Genomic DNA, 17,691 nt, shown 5'->3' with positions numbered 1-17,691 from the left:
GTAGCCTTACCGTTCCTGCCCTGATCACTCAGTGGCTTGTCAAGGGGGGGCGCCAAGTAAAGCCGAAGCGGATGACCTAACCCTCTCTGGGCCAGCTGGGACCGTGTACAGTGAGCTCACACCGGATCAATGTGCACCGATTTACTCTGTGATATCCTTACATGGAAGAATCCCTTTACTACCTCCATGCAGGAATTACCGGTATTTCTGATGTATTGTATCTCTCATTCAGTGTGTCCAGACTGTGCATTCAGAGACAGGTTGGCCAGAGTAGAGCCAAGAAACCCATCGCCCTGGCTCTGCTCATTCACTCTAAGAAACTATTTGTATCAAAAATAGCCGTTTATGAAGTGGACAGATAGATAGGCGTATCGGATGTGGATCTACACTGAGAGCCGCTCTGCCGTGTGCTTTGCTGTGTGCTTGTAGAAGCGAGGTCATGCTCTGCAGTCTAGGTTCAAGCCAAACACAGATGCAGCCATAGAGGTCTACCTAACAGCGGAATTGAGCTCGGCATGTATAGTGACAATACTTCTCAGCACAGTGCTGTGTTTACCTTGCGCCAGGCATTTTCTATTGCTGCAAAGGGCATTCTACTGTTTGCCTCGCCTCCTCTCGGCCCCCCACCGGCCTTTAGGCATCTTCTGTATGTTTCAGTGCAAAAAAAGTCCTGTTTTTTTAAGGATTGTGGAGTATCATTTTTTTTTTTATTTTTATTTTTTTTTTATGTCTAAACCAAGGAGTCTGGGATAGCTAGTTTGCCCAAGAAACACAAATAATAATGTAAATATTTCATATATCAAAAAATATCCGTTAACAGAAACGCTGTTCTAGATAATCACATTCTACATAGTCATACTTAGAAAACATAAGCGATGCTAATGGCTGGATGTTTCTTGTTTTTTTTTTTGTTGTTTTTTTTTAATCCGTTTCTGTGATGAGACTGATGTTTGGTCCATACACAACACATTAGTATAAAAACATAAAATACTGGACGGTATGATGACGTACAAAGTAATAGCACCTTGTAAAAGATGGGACAGCAAGAGATCGTTCTAGTTTGTGCTAGGCTTGCGTTCGTGTCGGACGAGCATCACGGGATCTAAGCTATCGTTCTTTTTTTTTTTGTGTCTGTTTTGACATTATGTATCGTGGCTTCGTTATTGTTCGTAAGTGCCCGAAGTATCAGTCCAATCGTGAGACGTTTTACTAAATTGTTCTCAATCCAGACATGTCGTTCCAGCTATAGGACATGCCTGGTCCCACTCTTGAATGGCGGTTTCACTGTGGCTATGTGATGTCCTCCATGTCCCCCCCCCCCTTCCCCTACTCCCCTACTGTACCCCTACCCCTGAATAGGAATTGATTAAATAATATGAACCTTAAATATGTGTAAACTATCCATCATAGAATATCAGGTCCCAGATTACAAAGCAACATGGTTCAACATGACTCTGGTTTGTCTTAAGGTTTTCATAAAATAAAAGCATCACAGTTTGAATGTGTTTCTCTGTCTCCTCTTCATCCCGCGAGTGTGCATGTGTGTGTTTATGTGTATAGATGTATGTGTGTGTATTCGTGTGTTGTCTATGTGTGTGCTTTGTAGCTCAGTTGTGGCCCTTGAAGCAGTAGACTCCGTACAGCTTGTGCTTTTTGTCGGGGAAGCCGCTGAACCGCACGGCGGCCTCCGTGGGGCTGCAGCGCCGGCGGGGGCGGGAGATGGGGTAGCGGACGCTGCCGTCGGCCAGCCAGCCGGCGTCGCAGCGGTCGTAGCCCAGCAGCTTCCAGGCGGCGTACATCTGGCCCACCTTGGCGATCTGGGCGCCGTCTTTTTGGCACGCCCGCACCGCCTCGTCGTAGGTCAGCTTGGACGGGTGGATCAGGTAGTAGAACCGACCTGGGAGGAGGGAAGGGAAGACAAAAAGACAGGCAGGTAAACAGACAGTCAGATACACACACACACACACACACACACAGGCATAATCCCCGTCCTTCACCTTTGTAGTTGGAGGTGAAGCAGAAGACGTCGTAGTGGTTCTTGTCCTTGTCTCTCAGGCCGTAGTTGCGGACCCCCGGCACCGTGTTCTTGCCCCCGCAGGGCTCTCTGGGGTTGGTGATGGGGTACTGGACCGAGCCGTCGCTCAGCCAGCCGGCGTTGCACCAGTCCAGCCCTCCCCGCCACGCGTCGTACAGCTGCTCGAAGGACGCCACGATGGCGTCCTGCTCGCGGCACGCCCGCTCGCCGTCGTAGAAGTTGAGGTTGTAGCGGCCCAGCCGGGGGAAGTAGGGGAAGACGATGCCTGGGGGGAGAGGTGGGAGAGGGTGAGAGAAACATCCATCCTCTGGCTTTCTGTGTTCAATCCTATTACACAGAGAGACTTTCTTTCTGGCTACTTTAATACATAATGAAGCTGCTTTGACACTGATGTATGATTCTCCGCTGGATGAGTAGAAACCTAAATGTTGAACTCTTTTACTTCTGTCTCTCTCTCATGGGTCTGATAGAGGTGTGTGTCCATTCGAAGTGTGTGTGTACCCGTATGTGTGTGTGTGTGTGTGCTCGTACAGTATATGCATACACACTCACTCCTGACACTCCCCCAGGTAGTCTCTGCTCGCAGCGCTAAATTTAGTCTGACCGCAGCTGAGAGTCTATTAGAGCACAATGACAGGCCGCTACAGGGTTTACAAGGTAAATAGACACTTTATTCCAATTTGAAAGGGCTAGTTCACTCAGGTGTTATACCTTGCAGGTCGAGGGACACGACCCCCGTTCCGTCTTCCAGCCCGTCAATGACTTCGCACTTGTATTTCCCATAATCCTCCAGGGTGATTTCGGTGATGACCAGAGAGGCGTCCATAGGAGAGGAGCCTTGCAGGTGGACGCGTCCATGGAAACGGCCATAGCTTCTTTTGTGATAATCCATGGCAACAAAAACATCCACCTGAAACAAGATGGAGAGAAACCAGTCTGTGATGCCATGCTACTTTGGAATCTGTACTTATTGTATTTCATTACAGGTGCCTTACATTATCATTAACACCAATAAATCATTATCACGTTAATTTTGAGACACTGGTATGATTACTGCAAACAAATGAGACCATGATTGGAAGTCTCCACCTGCCTCCACACTGCATTTTACATTGTGTGCCATCGGGATTTGGTGTGAAATTTGCCGCACTACTTAACTGCACACAGAGAGATTGTTTTGCGGCATAAACGGAGCTAAAGCTTTCAGTTTCTGGCAATGGCAGATAGTAGAAGGAGTGAAAGGCCGATGGAAAAATCACTTCCAACATGTTTATCCTCTTCAGTAAAGACAAACATAAAACAAACGCACAATGATGTATTGATGTTTAGAAATGCCAGATGTAGCTCCTTTAATGGAACAAATATCTAAGAAACAGCCAAGAATCTGTCATTTGGAATGAAAGCGGTGACCTCTTTAAGGTAGTCTGAGGTCAGCTTGGTCCATTTGATCCTCATCTTGCGATTGGGCGCCAGTGATTGGTCCCGTTGGATCTTGCATGGTAAGGTGGCGTTCCCCCCTCGCCGCGACACCACCTTGGACTGTTCTGTCACCACCGAAAGCCGAGGGCCGTTCTCTGCAACGCGGTAACAGAAACACACCCAAAAAGATGCATAATTGATTTAACCTCTCGTTTTTTCTCCGTCTCTCTCATCCATCTCTCTTATAAACAAACACTCACACACTTACAACAGCTGTAAATATTTGTTTTCTCCGCAGCAATCCAGCCAAAGTATTTTATGTATATTTAGTTCAAGTAAGGATTTTGTTCCACTATGCAACCTGTTAACATCAATATCAGCACTGTTATCGGTGCAATTTCTGCGCCCCAAGGTGAAATGAATCAATAACTGTATAATCTCCAGTGGAACCATTAAATAATGTCCCATTGTTTGTCAACCCGCCAAGGGAACAGCTGCAAAGCAGTTGTGTGTGTGTGTTTTGTGGGTGTGTGGGCGCAGAGAGAGAGGGAGAGAGAGAGAGAGAGAGAGAGAGAGAGAGAGAGAGAGAGAGAGAGAGAGAGAGAGCGGCTGAGCATGTAGCCTCTGTCCTGGATCCTCAGATAACCTCCATCACTAACGGGGTTTTCAGTCCCCCTGCCTCCTCACACAGGCTGTCTGACCACCGCAGCATTTCACCTTGTCTGCTGCATAAGCATGTGTGTTTTGTCAATGCAACTGACCAACTGGCTAATGGCACATTGATCCTGTATACAGTTGTGTAGTTGGGAGAGTTTGCATTTCCTTTGAACTGCTTCTTCAGCTGGGTTACAGGATCTATATCAGATCAGCGTCTGTCCAGACGATCTGTATCCTCTGTCCAACAATCAAAGCATTGTGCAAGTGCCACATGAAAAAGTTCTAACTCCAATTTTGGTGTTTTTCTTTTGTTTTGTTGTATTGTTTCTTGCTTGAATTGAAAGTTTACATAGTCCTTTATGCACTGGCTGTATCTCATAAAGCCATTAAAACTGTTTAAAACCCTTTGTAGGATTTCAAAGCTGCATGGGCATTTTTTTTTTCTTCATTTTTGAAATCTTGACCTAAACAAAGTTTTCATCTGTGACTAGAGATAGCCTTATCTCACAGACCAGTGACAGTAGTCCCCCACATAGCAGCCTTATCTCTAGGCTACAGTGGCAGAACACACTGATAAGTTGAGGAAACAAATGACACCTCAAAGTGGGTGTTGTGAACGAAGCACAGGGAAAGGTGTGAGCGCTCTGATGGAAATGGTCTCCCTTGATTCCTCTGCAATGCACATAATAATGTGTATGACATTGCTCAAATTGTCAGTCCCCAAACACACACACACACACACACACACACACACAGAAGCTCACCTGTGACATAGATGGTTCTCGAATGCTCCAGCTCGGGGTACAGGGTGTCTAAGTTCTCTGCCACGCTCAGCGAGATCAAAGCACAGATCAGCACAGGAATCATCTTCGCTCACCACACCGGGGGTCTGCTCACTGCAGAGAGAGAGAGAGTGATAGAGAGAGAGAGAGAGAGAGAGAGAGTGACAGAGAGAGAGAGAGAGAGAGAGAGAGAGAGAGAGAGGGAGAGGGAGTTGTGAAACAAACATTAGAGCGTGTGCGACGAGGCTGGGGGGAGAGTCTTCCTGGAGTTATTTCACATACATGTAAGGCAGAGAGTAAAGTGTGTGAGCATGCGTGTGTGTGTGTGTGTGTGCGTGCACGTACATATGCATGCACGCATATGTGTGTATTGCCCCGGTTCAGGACACTATCCCATACAGTGTTTCTATCTGCAGTGCTGTGCCTTTCTCCCGAGAGCTGTGTGATTGCGGCACAGTCTGTATCCTTGTCGCCGAGCAAACCTATACACACACACACACACACTCACATACACACACACACACATGCACTTATATGCACAAAGTTGTAGGACAGTATCATCATTACTATCATCGCTTATATTAGCGTCACCCTCGGTGCACAAACTGGACATCCCATGAGAAGCTGCACACAAATACAGGTGGACTACATATATATGCATAACACCTTCTCCCTCTCTGACACCCACACACACACACGTGCACGCTCGCAGGGGCACAGCACACCCATGCACGTGTACATACACTGCAGTAAGTATCCATCTAACGCTGCTGCAGCATACCGTACCATGTCCCGGTGTCCTCAACTTTCCGAGAGAGAGACTTTCTCCACAGCGCAGCGTCGCCCCGTCCCTTCAGCCCTGTCCCGCCGCTGAGCAAACCCGCACCTCAGGCTTCATTCAGACGCACACATCCCCACCGCAGCCCATCCTCTGCTCTGCCACACACTCACCCTACTAAACAGAGGGATTCACCATTTCAGCTCGGCACACACACACACACACACACACACACACACTCGCACCGCAAGTGTCCCTGTGTGTGTGTTTCTCTTAGCAGTGGAGGAGGCTTGCGTGTGAGTTCATGGGAGTGTGTGTACGTGTGTGTGTGTGTGTGTATATGTGTGTGTGTGTGTGTGTGGGGGGGGTAATGTGTGTGTGTGAGGGCTTTTCTCTGCAGTCACTGGGATTGATCCTCTCTCTCTCTTCATTCACTCCTTCCCGTATTGCTGACGCACTGGCCCCCTTTGCCAGGTGGAGCTCCTGCAGTCAGCACAATAGCTCTGCAGCGCACGCACACACACGCACGCGCACACACACACACACACACCCAGTTGAACACACATCACCTATTTCCCCTCCCTGCCTGAAAATAGTAATTACGCATACCAGGATGGGGGGGGGTGGGCAGTGATAAGTAGGTGGAGCATGGGAGTGTGTGTGTGTGTGTGTGTGTGTGGCGGGGGAAGGGGGGGGGGGGGGGGAGGGGGGGAGGGGGGGTGCAATGAGATTCGTCCTTTGGGAAATGGGGAAAAACTTCAAGTCAAACTGTTCTGCAGGACACAAGGAGAGGTGAGGTGTGAAATGAAAGAGGGAGAGGAGAGAAGGAGGCAGATACAGACAGTGGGACGCAGGAGGAGAAATGCAAGACAGGGAGGGAGGTGTGGGAGAAAGAAGCTCAGGACTCTGCAGCAGCAAAACTGATGCAGAGGACTAGTGCTCAGTCTCAAGCTCCATTAGCCAATGTTAACCTTAGAGCTGCCAGCTACACACACACACACACACACTCAGCTCTTTATGACAGAGAACTCACAGCTGGACAAGAGAGCGTCACTGTGTGTGTTCCGACGGAATGACCTCCACCTCTACTGAAAAAGGCCCCACACATACACACACACACACACACACACACACACATACACCCAGTGTGTGAACATGCTCTCCAGAGTGACTTGGAGAGAGACAATGGCTATCATGAACAGCAAAAGCATTCCTCTGCCTCCATCTGTGTGGAGGGTAAACAAGGCTAAGTCTTTATAGGCCAGGTGTGTGTGTGTGTGTATGTGTGTGTGTGTGTGTGTGTGTGTGTGTGTCACCTGCCTGTTCTCGTCTCGCCAAGTCCCCTCTATCTCACCGGTAGTTTTGTTTAATCACTCCACTAATATCAATATCACTTGATTCAAGACAAATTCGATTTGCATCGGAAACAAGCAAAATGATCTCTCCTCACACTCAGATTTTTTTCATTTTGTTTTAAGAAAAATACGATTTTAGTGTTGGAGTTGAAGCAATCTATTGACCCAGTCCCTGGCGTTCCCCCTGCTGAACTGAACTGGGATCCAGGACCCCTCCCAGTCCCTGATTGTTAGGACTCACTACGAACGCCAAGTAAGTGATTGGGACTGTGAACGCAACACAGGCCAACGTAAACACACACACTCATACACATACATCAGTGCTGTTGTGAAAGAGATTCATTTTGAAAGGACAGCAGTGTGTGTGTGTGTATGTGTGATAGCACATATTGGTTCAGATTTTGGCATCTGGTAGTGCAGATAGTAATGAAAGTGAAATTGAGAAATTGAGTGAAAAAAGATTAATTGTTCCAGTATGTCACAATGTGGAAAACTCTAATATTTTCTAATATTTCCACACTCAATTGTGAAACTCACAAATTATATCAGTCATCTAAACTATAAGTTTTGGTTGGCTTCCATTCCAAAAACTCTTATCATGCTACCATATGTATGCAACTTGGAGAGAATGAACACACACACACACACAGACTATAACGCGCTTACACATATCTGACCAAACCTCTAAAATTTGACCAAGAATTCACATACATTTAAAATGGAGACGCAGGCGTTCGACACATGCAGTGTAGGTGGAACACTGGCGTAATGTCTTTAATTTAAGTGTAATGTTCACATAGCAATAGCTTAGAGTCAATAGCGACGCCACACTAGATTTACATTCATGTGTTTATATATTATGATAACGCCACTTTGATAGTTATTTCCTTAGAAACCTTATGTCTGCACGTGGAAAAGCCTAAGCCTAACTGTCAATACAGTCAAGAATGGTTCATGTAGCTTGCCAAGACCTTATGGAATGTTTCCATGTCTTAATTTATAATTTATCCTTATTTCAAAAAAAAAAAAAAAGGTATCAGCCAATTCTAATGCTATGGAACATGGAGGTGAACAGATCCCTCAAGTGGACAAGAGCAACAATTACAAAGTGGACCAAAAGATGGGCTAAATCAATCGAAAGATAGGCAATTAATTGCACTACAAATTATTTTTAGCATCTGAGAATCATAATAAAATTTCTCAATGCAGTTGCCTTTGGCTGGGTTAAAATATCCTACATTTATAATTGCTTAGATAATAATTAGATCAAATTAGGACATTGCAAAATGTCCTTAGGATCTTGGCAAGCTTGGCCAACTACTCTTAAGTGTATTTGATTATTCGCATATTGAGCCTGGAGTTATTTTAGCAAAGCAGATGTGTAGATGTTGCTAGGGAGACTTGCAAAGTGGTGATATCCTCTAACATGTAAATGCTTGGGGGGCCTTGGTGGCTCAACTGGTAGAGTGCGTACCATTATTATTATTATGATAGTATTTTGGCAGAATGTGGATCTTACACACACATACACAATCACAAGGAGAGCAGCCCTCATTACGCTCAAGTTGAATTATCACAAAGAAAATGCATTTGGCACACAGACACTTACTGTTTCCATTCCTAATATGGATATGCTCTTTTACTTAGCCTCTAAAATACCTGTGTTAACATCAGAACAGCAATCCCACACAGTGTAATGTATTCCATTAGAACCATGGTTACAGTACCCTTGACCTCTTCATATGATAAACACTATTACCAAGTTCAGACCTCTAATGGCCCAAATACTACTTCAAAACTAACAAAAACACACTAATACACAGCTTAATTTTTTAGTTTTTAAAGGAACACTAACACAAGCACTCCAATACAAGCACAGAGGAAACATCATTAGATTGCAGAGACATTTGCCAATACAATCCAAAATTAGGGTGTGGGCTTTTCTCTACTTGACTCTCATTCTTTTGTTCAAACAAGGCATAAACATCTACACTGCTGTGTACCACCCAACCACACACACACACACACACACACACACACACACACACACACACACACACACACAAACCCTCTGCCTTTCTCTCCTCTCTCTCTTTCTCTCTCATTCTCAGTCTTTCAAAAGAGCCGCTCACTCCTTGACTCCGTCACCTTTTGGCCTCTGGGTTGCGAGTGTCAAATCCTAATCTGCAGCGGGACGATCTCATTTGTCACTTCTCATAAAATCCACAATGGAGACGGCCACTCTGCCCCCCCCCCGCCCCCCCGCCCCAAGTCCTCCAACCTGTCACACAGTGTCCCTGCTGTGGGTGGAACAGCCATTGTTTGTAACTGAGTATTTCTCAATAGAGCAGCATCATCATTTCAAGTTTAACTGTTTGTTACTTTATGAGTATCAAACTCATTCATAGGTTGAGTATAGAGGTGGTTATCCAGTTCCCAGTAACACTGGACACATTCCATAGGTTTGAAGCTCATGTTGACAGATATTTATGGTGAAGCTGTACGGGTGAGTGGTTACTTGACCCTAACAAAACCTTCTTCAGTGGGAGAACTAAATGAGCTGTAAAATACCAAAAGCCTTCAAAGTCCAGAAACTTTGAGAGAGGTAAAGTGTGTGTGTGTGTGTGTGTGTGTGTGTGTGTGTGTGTGTGTGTGTGTGTGTGTGTGTCGTCGTGCTTTGTCACAGAGCAGATTTCTGATTTCGCTATGATGTTGTTAGGTGGAGGAGGAGAGCTAAGTGAATGATTGCTCGGGCTCCAGACGTCATCAGATAACAAAAAGCAACATCAACACAGATGTGCAAAGACAAGACATAATAACATAAAGCCTGTATACTCTATTGTTGTGTGTGCGCCAGAACTGTGTGTTACCTGTGTGTGAACTCAGCATAACTCCATAAAGCTGCCCATGAGACCTTTGACTGGGTGAAACTTTATCTGGGTCTATAACAAGCCCAGGTGGGACAAAACATCGACATTCTTTTCCAGGCAAAGGTACAAAAATTGTCCTTTTGCCTGGCCACCCACACACTCACATGGCACACGCTGCTGTTGTGGAAAAAGCTTGTGCATTTAACCTGCAAATCCCGTCCTATAATTCAATAAATGTGTGTACGTTAATGGGAAAATAGGCATTCTTTCCTTCATAAGATAAACTTTAATGATCCCTGTGGGGAGATTGGATACATTTTCATGCCTGAAAAAGTTCAGGTGATACGTCATTGTAGTCTGCCAGCAGCACAGAGCAAGGCCAAAGTATAGCACACTTAAAACACTATTCTAAGACAAGAGGTGTTGTATCCGAATCTCATTTTGCGCTGATGTATTGCGCAACTCCACTGACCAAGTCACATGCTGCAGAGCTGCTGTGGCTGTTGTGCTGCACCACTCCCTTACAAACAAGGCAATTGTCACAACAAATCAGCTGTTAAATATGTTTAACGTCACACACTTGTGCAAATGCTTTCACTGTTGCTTACTATAAAGCCCAGAAGACCTCTTCAGGGCGTGTGTGTGTGTGTGTGTGTGTGTGTGTGACGCAAGAAGCCAGAGGAGGGCCGAGGGCCGAGCACGCAATGAGGTAAACGTATGGATTCCATTACATGCGTGTCTTACTGACATGAAGGCTGATTTATGGTGAAAAGAAACATACGATGACAAGCTATGTATTAAGTTTCTGTCTCGGTTATGTCAGACAGGGGCTTTTGAAAGAAGGTAAGTGGATGAAAAGAAACCTTGAAACGTGTGCTAATGTATGTGTGAGAGTATCTGACAATGAATCCAAGTATGAAGAGTGGGCTACAAGTGAGACCAGACTGATATAGGCCTATGATTCAATAATTCAAAATTTGATTAGATTACATGAAATTTTAATGGTCCCCCTGAGGAAATTGGGTTGCCGCAGCAGTAGAGAACAGATAAGAATACGAAAATATAGAGAGAATAAAACAATAGACTACTGAAGAGAATACGAGTAATCACCCTCACCAAACAATTGAAAATAATGCTCTAAATAAATAAATAAATAGGGTTGTTGCAGCAGTAGAGAATGGGATATAGATAAGAATAAAACAATAGAGAGAATAAAACAATAGACTGCTGAAGAGAATGCAAGTAATCACACCCACCAAACAATTGAAAATAATACAGCAAATAAATAAATTAGATGCAGGGTCTTAATTGACAGATTTACTGTCTGAAATGGGTGTGCAAGTGTGCATTCCCCTTATGGGAGAAACAAATACACAAGAATGTGTCCAGGCGTGCAAATATGTATTATAGCCATTCACACACATCATGCCATTGGGATAGACATGAATGCTGTGTTTGATAAAAGAAATGTCTGGAGATGGGATATATAGAAAGTAACCTCTCATAACTCGTATTTTCATTGTTACATACAGCAAGCGGAGCAAGCTTGTCAGTCCATACTGTACAATTCAGTCAAATACGATGTTACATGAATACATGAATCAGTCATAGACAAACACACAGAAATGCTAAACACAGCAATCCAGATCAGGTTGGTCCCATTGGGGTAGATATAGTCTCATGGTGTAGATAGCAAGAGAGACAGGGGGCGGGCCTTTTAATGTGCTGCTATCTATATGATGTCTTTCCTTTAGCACAGAGCTGCACAGAGCATCGTCTCTGGAGAGTATCTCAGGTCGCCTAGTTGACACTGATGCTCCTACTACACAGATAAGAGGTAAGAGCGTCTGAACGTCCACTACAGAGATTCAAATCATGATCACAAATCAGTGTGTCTTAGAAAACAGAAACACAAAAGTAACACTGAAATGAAATTAAAAAAAAATAGCAAATAGAAATGCTGTATCTCTCTTTATATAAGGCCTCCCTACTCACTCAGGCAGGGAAAACCTGCATCCCTCCAGCCAAAAGACAGACTTCATTTCTGGAGTTGTGGGGAATTCCTATACTGAAGTCTAGTGTGCAGAACAGGTATTTCCCCCCCTTTCAAAGAGCTTTTCCATGGTAAGCTGCTCTCATGTTGTCGGGAAATGACGCAGGAAAAGTTCCTATATTCAGCATCTCTGTGCGATGCAACAGGTTTCAACAGCTGTGAGGCAACCTGCCTCAGTAATTAGGGGTAAAACCTGGAAAAACGTACGTGTGTGTGTGTGTGTGTGTACTCAAATGCAACACAGACACCCATTCCTGGTAGGTGGGTGGGGTAGTTAGTGTTGGGCGGGATATTTATTTGAATGCAGACATGGAGACTTGGGTATTCACAAATAGTGCAGTCAGTGCCTTGTTGCACAGCAGATATATTTTCCTCAGTGGTGGAAGTGGTGGGTTCAAACCGGTCCACTACCCACCAACACACACACACACACACACACACACACACACACACACTCACTGGTTGCTGTGTAGATTTTTTTGACGTCACTGTCACACCACTGCGGCTGCTACAAAGAGTCCTCAGTATGGAGCACAGTAGGTCTGTGATGGCAGGTTTGGTGGCCAGTGGGGCCGGATGAGTAGGGATAAGGCATCTCAGGTTCAAGGGGTGCGGGATCCAATCAGGACTCTCCGTATCAAAGTGACAGACAGGATGCAGTTTTCCATTGTGTACTGATTACATCGCCCCTGCTGTAAGCCTAGTCTTGAGCTAAAAATATGAAGCAGCATTAATAGTCCATCCTTCATCATTTTCGATTGGAGGAGTCCTTATGGTTTAGTTTGAAATTCACGATTCTGCGATCACAAAGAATAAGAGTCCTAGCCACAGAAGTATCTTATTACAGGAGTGCTGATCTCAGATCCTAAGTTACATTTGCATAAAGATCCCTATTTGGCAGTAAGACACCAACTCCCAAGAATAAATAGAAATCACAGTCTTAATTTTAAAGGATGCTCACTTTATAAAAAACGCATTTTGGGTTCAGATCCAGAATGGGACCTTTGTCATGTTTCGTCCCCCTCTCTCTCCCAATCTCTCCTGTCCAAAAAAAACACTGACCTGTTTCAACATTGTGTGTCTTTGTCACTGCTGGCATAGTTTTGACTAGGCCCCCATTTTTTATACTGTCCCATAGGCAGGTAATCAAGGTCAGCAACAGTAGAATATAAAAATGGGGGCCGACTCAAAGCGATGCATGCTTGTGTCAAAACATATTTGTCTTTTAATAAAATGAGCATCATGCATTAAAAAATAAGATTATGGTTGCTGTCTTACTACCAAGTGGGAATCTTTAGGCAGATCTGACACTTTTTGACAGTCCCACTTTTTAGACATTGTGGCAATGTGACCAGACTAGTGATTCTATGCAGCTTAGTAATCTTATTCTAAGAAGCTGAATGATTATGCGTCCTGATCTAGGATCCAGCATCATTCATCATTCAGCATCAGTAATCATTCCTCAAGAGGATGAATGAATATAGGTAAGGCTTTCTGGAAAACCGGACCTCTGTCCTCTGTGAATTCCAACCTGGCAATAGTTAAAAGCCTAAAACATAAACCATGCTACCACACCGCCATGCTTTGGCGCCGCTGCTTATCCTCAGGTTTCAGATCTTATCACTCTGACAGAAGATGTCTGCTGCAGCAAAACACTAAACATAAACTACAGTACTCTAAACATCGTAAATGATAATGTCATTCGCTTTAAACAGAATATATTGGACATGACAATAAAAGGCCAAAGTAAAAAAACGGCTGATTATATAAAGCTTACTCATGGCATTGTCACTATGTAAGATCTGATTGCTGTGTAACCAGATGCACGACCAAATCCCATAGAAAGCACCAGTGCTTTCCTTCATCCTGACTTTACCCATAATTCATAATAAATGTCTTGGTTTAGTTTATAGAAGCAAATTCATCCCTGCTCATCCCAAATTCTCACCAGTGCCCGAACATGATAGTGAAGATGCCAGCCAACAGGCAGAGGCTGGGACATATGAGACCTCCAGAGCTGACAGTCTATTAATCAACTCTCACCCTTGACCCTCCTCCTAACTTTCACCTCTCTCCATAACCCATCCTTCCCCCAAAAAAATACCCCATTGTGAGAGGATTTACAATGCTTTCTCTCCCCAAACCGCTCTCCCATGTCCCCTGAGAGCCTGAGGAAACCCATACAGTTAAAAGTTTATATGGTTCTGCGTGTCAGCATGGCGCTCTCTTCTAAAGAAGAAGGGGATGGTTGCGTATGTCGGGTTTAATCCTCTCTTTCTAGGCCCTCTCAGTGTGTCAGAGGTGAATGGCAAAGTGCAGAGTTCACCACTGGTCACTGCTTAGTGTTGACTGTGATATGAAAGGGGTCAATACCTTAAGCTTAGGGTTTCAATTTCCTCTCCTTCATTACTTCCATGCTTTACAAAGAGTGCAAAACATGGATAGAAACTCATTCAAGATGCATCCAAATACACTCAAATAAACAGTCAGCAATCATCAAATGTAAACTAATAGGCAAAAATGATGGGTGACTATAAATTCATAAATATACTTAATGTATTTCAGTGTAATGTCATGGGAGGACCATGAAGTCAATGGAACATCCTCCAAAGCATCTGTGTTCATTTGTGGCCTAATCTGAATTACATTTGCTATAATAGTAGTGAGTGAACATAGACTTTTTCACTTTTACATCAATACTAGTGAAAACACACGCACATATTTAGAGGAAAACTCCCTTCCAAGCTCTAGCCAGTATGGCAAACTCATTCATCTCCACTCAGTACAACAGAAACTTCTATTCATAAAGCAAATAATGAGACTCCTTATTAATTAACATCTAAACCCACATATCCCTGTAGAGTGCACACCAACATAAACACATGTAGGCGTGTTGATGTGCGCAGACGCAGACAAACACACACACACACACACACACAGAGAGAGCCATGAATTCACTTAACCTGCTTGTACCCTGCTCACCAGCAATTTACGTACATTGAAGTCGACTGTGCACGTGTGTGTGTGTGTGTGTGTGTGTGTGTGTGTGTGTGTAAGAAGAACATTCTGTCACTGCAGAGAATCAACACCGGCTGCCTTTTCATTGGGGGTTGACAGGGGCCACACTGGGGGCCATATCCTCTGTGTGTGTGTGTGTGTGTGTGTGTGTGTGTGTGTGTGTTGGGTGGGGGTCAGGGTGGAGCCGCCTAGTCTAACTCTACAGCAGCGCACAGAGAGGGGCTGTTGGACAGAAAGCAGCACACAGCCTTGGTAGTCTCTGGTCTAATCCGCTAGGCCTCCACTGCACTATGGTCGACCACAAAAATGACAAGCTTTGCAAATATGATCAACTATACAGACAGACAATAACTGAATATGTGAGCCTGAGAAAACAAAATGAAACCACAGAACCTCAGTTGATGGAGCACTGAAGTCATTATCAGAGATTTATCCAGTGCAGTTGTCCATGTCAATCTGACTCAAGCTACTGACTACTTGTGCTGAATTACAGTTTAAGTTGTTGAATTGCTTGCAACAGGTCAATAGATAAATCAAGTATTTTTCTGTCTAAGTCTATAAACTGAAGGGATGAAGTTTAAGCTACACAGTCAAGTGTATCCTAACGTTATTCTTTTTTTTTCTTTTTTTTTTGTAAATGTAAGGCTAATAAAACTCTATGTCCAGAAAATGAGACGTCAATAAAGAAAAAAAAATAAAATTAAAAAAATAACAGCATTGCTGTCACATCGCAGTTATTCCAAAAGATGAATAGAAGAAGAAAAACTGTATCTGAATTTAATTTCGACTCAATTTCACTTCTCAATTTAATTTAAATAATTGCCTAATGAAATTAACACAGACACACCATTTGATTAGATCATTATAGACCAAGAAAGATGGGAAATGAGTCTGAAATGTCATTTGAAGCATTTGTGGAAGATGTCTTTTTTTTGTTTTTGTTTTTTTCTTTTCAGTACAAGCAACAAGGACAAAAGCATCTTACCTTGTTCAGCGCGGTGCGTTGCGGTGACGAACCCTCTGACAGCGGCCAAGATGAGGAGTGAAGCGCGAGATGAGGCACGCGCGTCACGGTCGACGACAGAGGCGGTGAGGTCCAGAGAGATGTTTTCCTCTTCTCTCAGGTCCAGCCAGCCTACAGGTCCGCTCAAAGTACTATTGTACAGCAGCACGCCTCCTTCACGCAGAGGCTATTTATGTTTGTGGAGCAGCCAGCGCTCCGCTTTACATGCAGGGATGAGAGGGTGGGAGTCTGCGCTCTGCCCACTATAGGACACAGGTGAAATTTATACAAAACTGCGGACTACTCCAATGAGGTCTGCAAGCCTTGCCCAGTCCTCCACAATGGAAACTGGATACTCGTTGTTAGATGACGCACAGCTCTTCAGGTCCTAACCGAACGCGCACTTCACCAAATAGTAAAATGTCATCACAGTTTGCCAGTTTGCCTTACATCAGTGCAGCTGATTGTGGGGTTTTTTGTTAATCCAGAAACTAATGGCAATGTTAGGGTTGTTGTTCTGCGATACATCTCACCAGATGAACTTTTTACCACATCCACACCCATCTCAAACAAAGTCTCGGTCCAAGGAGGTTCCCAGCCCCTGTTGCTCAATGTGGACATGAGTTGCTCCCCAACCCCAACGCTCCCCCTGTCCCTCCCTCCTCACGATATTCAGCCATATGAAATGTAATGTTAAGTGCTTCTATATGTTTTATACTATTAGTTATACTTATTAACTATAAGGTGTAGCTATAACTCTCGCTACACCCGTCTAATCCAAAAGGCACTAATCCATAATGCTGCAACAAGGCTTTTAAACAACAGGTGAAGAGATACAGCTAGACATAAGACAGTTTAAAAGCAGAAAAAACAATACTTGAAATGAAAAATAAAATAAATAAACAATATAAAATTGAACAACAACATAAAATACCGATACAATCAACTCAAAAATAAAAGCAAACCTGTAAAGTATGCTTTTTTTTTAAACACAAAACTATTTTTTCTTGTTGTTGTCCTTGATGTTGTAGCTTGTTTTGAGGAAATTCCTGAAACAAGTGAAAGTGCATTGGAAACAAGTGAAATTATCTCACTCCAGAGGCACATTTTTGTTTTAAGAATAATAAAATCTGAAGAATCAATATCAGACTAAATGATTCTTGTCCAAAACAACTGAAGTCAATGGGGACCAGTTCTTTAGAGTTCCAAAACAAAAACAGCCAAACAATCACACTGTGAATAGAAAGACCTATACACCATTATTTGTTGCAAATCAATCAGCTGTAGTTAAGATTTGCACTAAATTATGGTGTAAATATAGGTCTTTTTGGAACTCTGAAGAACTGGTCCCCACTGACTTCAGTTGTTTTGGAGAAGGCTGCTATGGAGTTGTGCTGGCAACCTCCCTGTGTGTTATATGGACAAACTTCACCTGTGTTTCAACTGGCATGAGGATGAGTAGATGATGACAGAATTTTCATTTTTGGGTGAACTATTCCTTTAATTAGGAACAGTTCCTGGGTGTTTATTTTCATTCCCAACCACACGCTGCTGGGAATGTTTCACAACACATACAGTTTACACCCGAGAATTGATTACATTCTCATGATCACATTCTCTGTCCCTCTCTCTTGCTCTGTTACTGTTTCTCTGTTATCCATCTGATCCGGGGCACAACATTCACACTATCCCTATTTGTTATTTTTCTACTATCTGTTAAG

General features: G+C 43.8%; 1 protein-coding gene across 1 annotated transcript; it reads right to left on the bottom strand.

Annotated features, from left to right (window-relative positions):
• Nucleotides 1-1,607: 1,607 nt before the first annotated feature.
• On the bottom strand, nucleotides 1,608-12,430 carry LOC139911011 (hyaluronan and proteoglycan link protein 1-like). The gene is made up of 6 exons (XM_071898484.2): nucleotides 12,409-12,430; nucleotides 4,876-5,007; nucleotides 3,446-3,609; nucleotides 2,747-2,945; nucleotides 1,998-2,300; nucleotides 1,608-1,897 (listed from the first exon to the last, which is right to left on the bottom strand). The coding sequence occupies exons 2-6, from the start codon at nucleotides 4,976-4,978 to the stop codon at nucleotides 1,608-1,610; spliced, it is 1,059 nt and encodes a 352-aa protein (XP_071754585.2). The 5' UTR covers nucleotides 4,979-5,007; nucleotides 12,409-12,430.
• Nucleotides 12,431-17,691: the final 5,261 nt, after the last annotated feature.

The sequence above is a fragment of the Centroberyx gerrardi genome, chromosome 2, assembly GCF_048128805.1.
Source record: "Centroberyx gerrardi isolate f3 chromosome 2, fCenGer3.hap1.cur.20231027, whole genome shotgun sequence".
Taxonomy (NCBI): Eukaryota; Metazoa; Chordata; class Actinopteri; order Beryciformes; family Berycidae; genus Centroberyx; species Centroberyx gerrardi.
This window is presented reverse-complemented; position numbering and strand designations above follow the sequence as displayed.

Bases quoted from the DNA above. Each gene is read 5' to 3' on its own strand.
- LOC139911011 (XM_071898484.2), bottom strand. From the start codon at position 4,978: ATGATTCCTGTGCTGATCTGTGCTTTGATCTCGCTGAGCGTGGCAGAG. The intron at 2,301-2,746 runs GTATAACACCTG...CTCTCCCCCCAG, and splicing joins CGTGTCCCTCGACCTGCAAG to GCATCGTCTTCCCCTACTTC. The intron at 1,898-1,997 runs GTGAAGGACGGG...CCCTCCTCCCAG, and splicing joins CTTCACCTCCAACTACAAAG to GTCGGTTCTACTACCTGATC.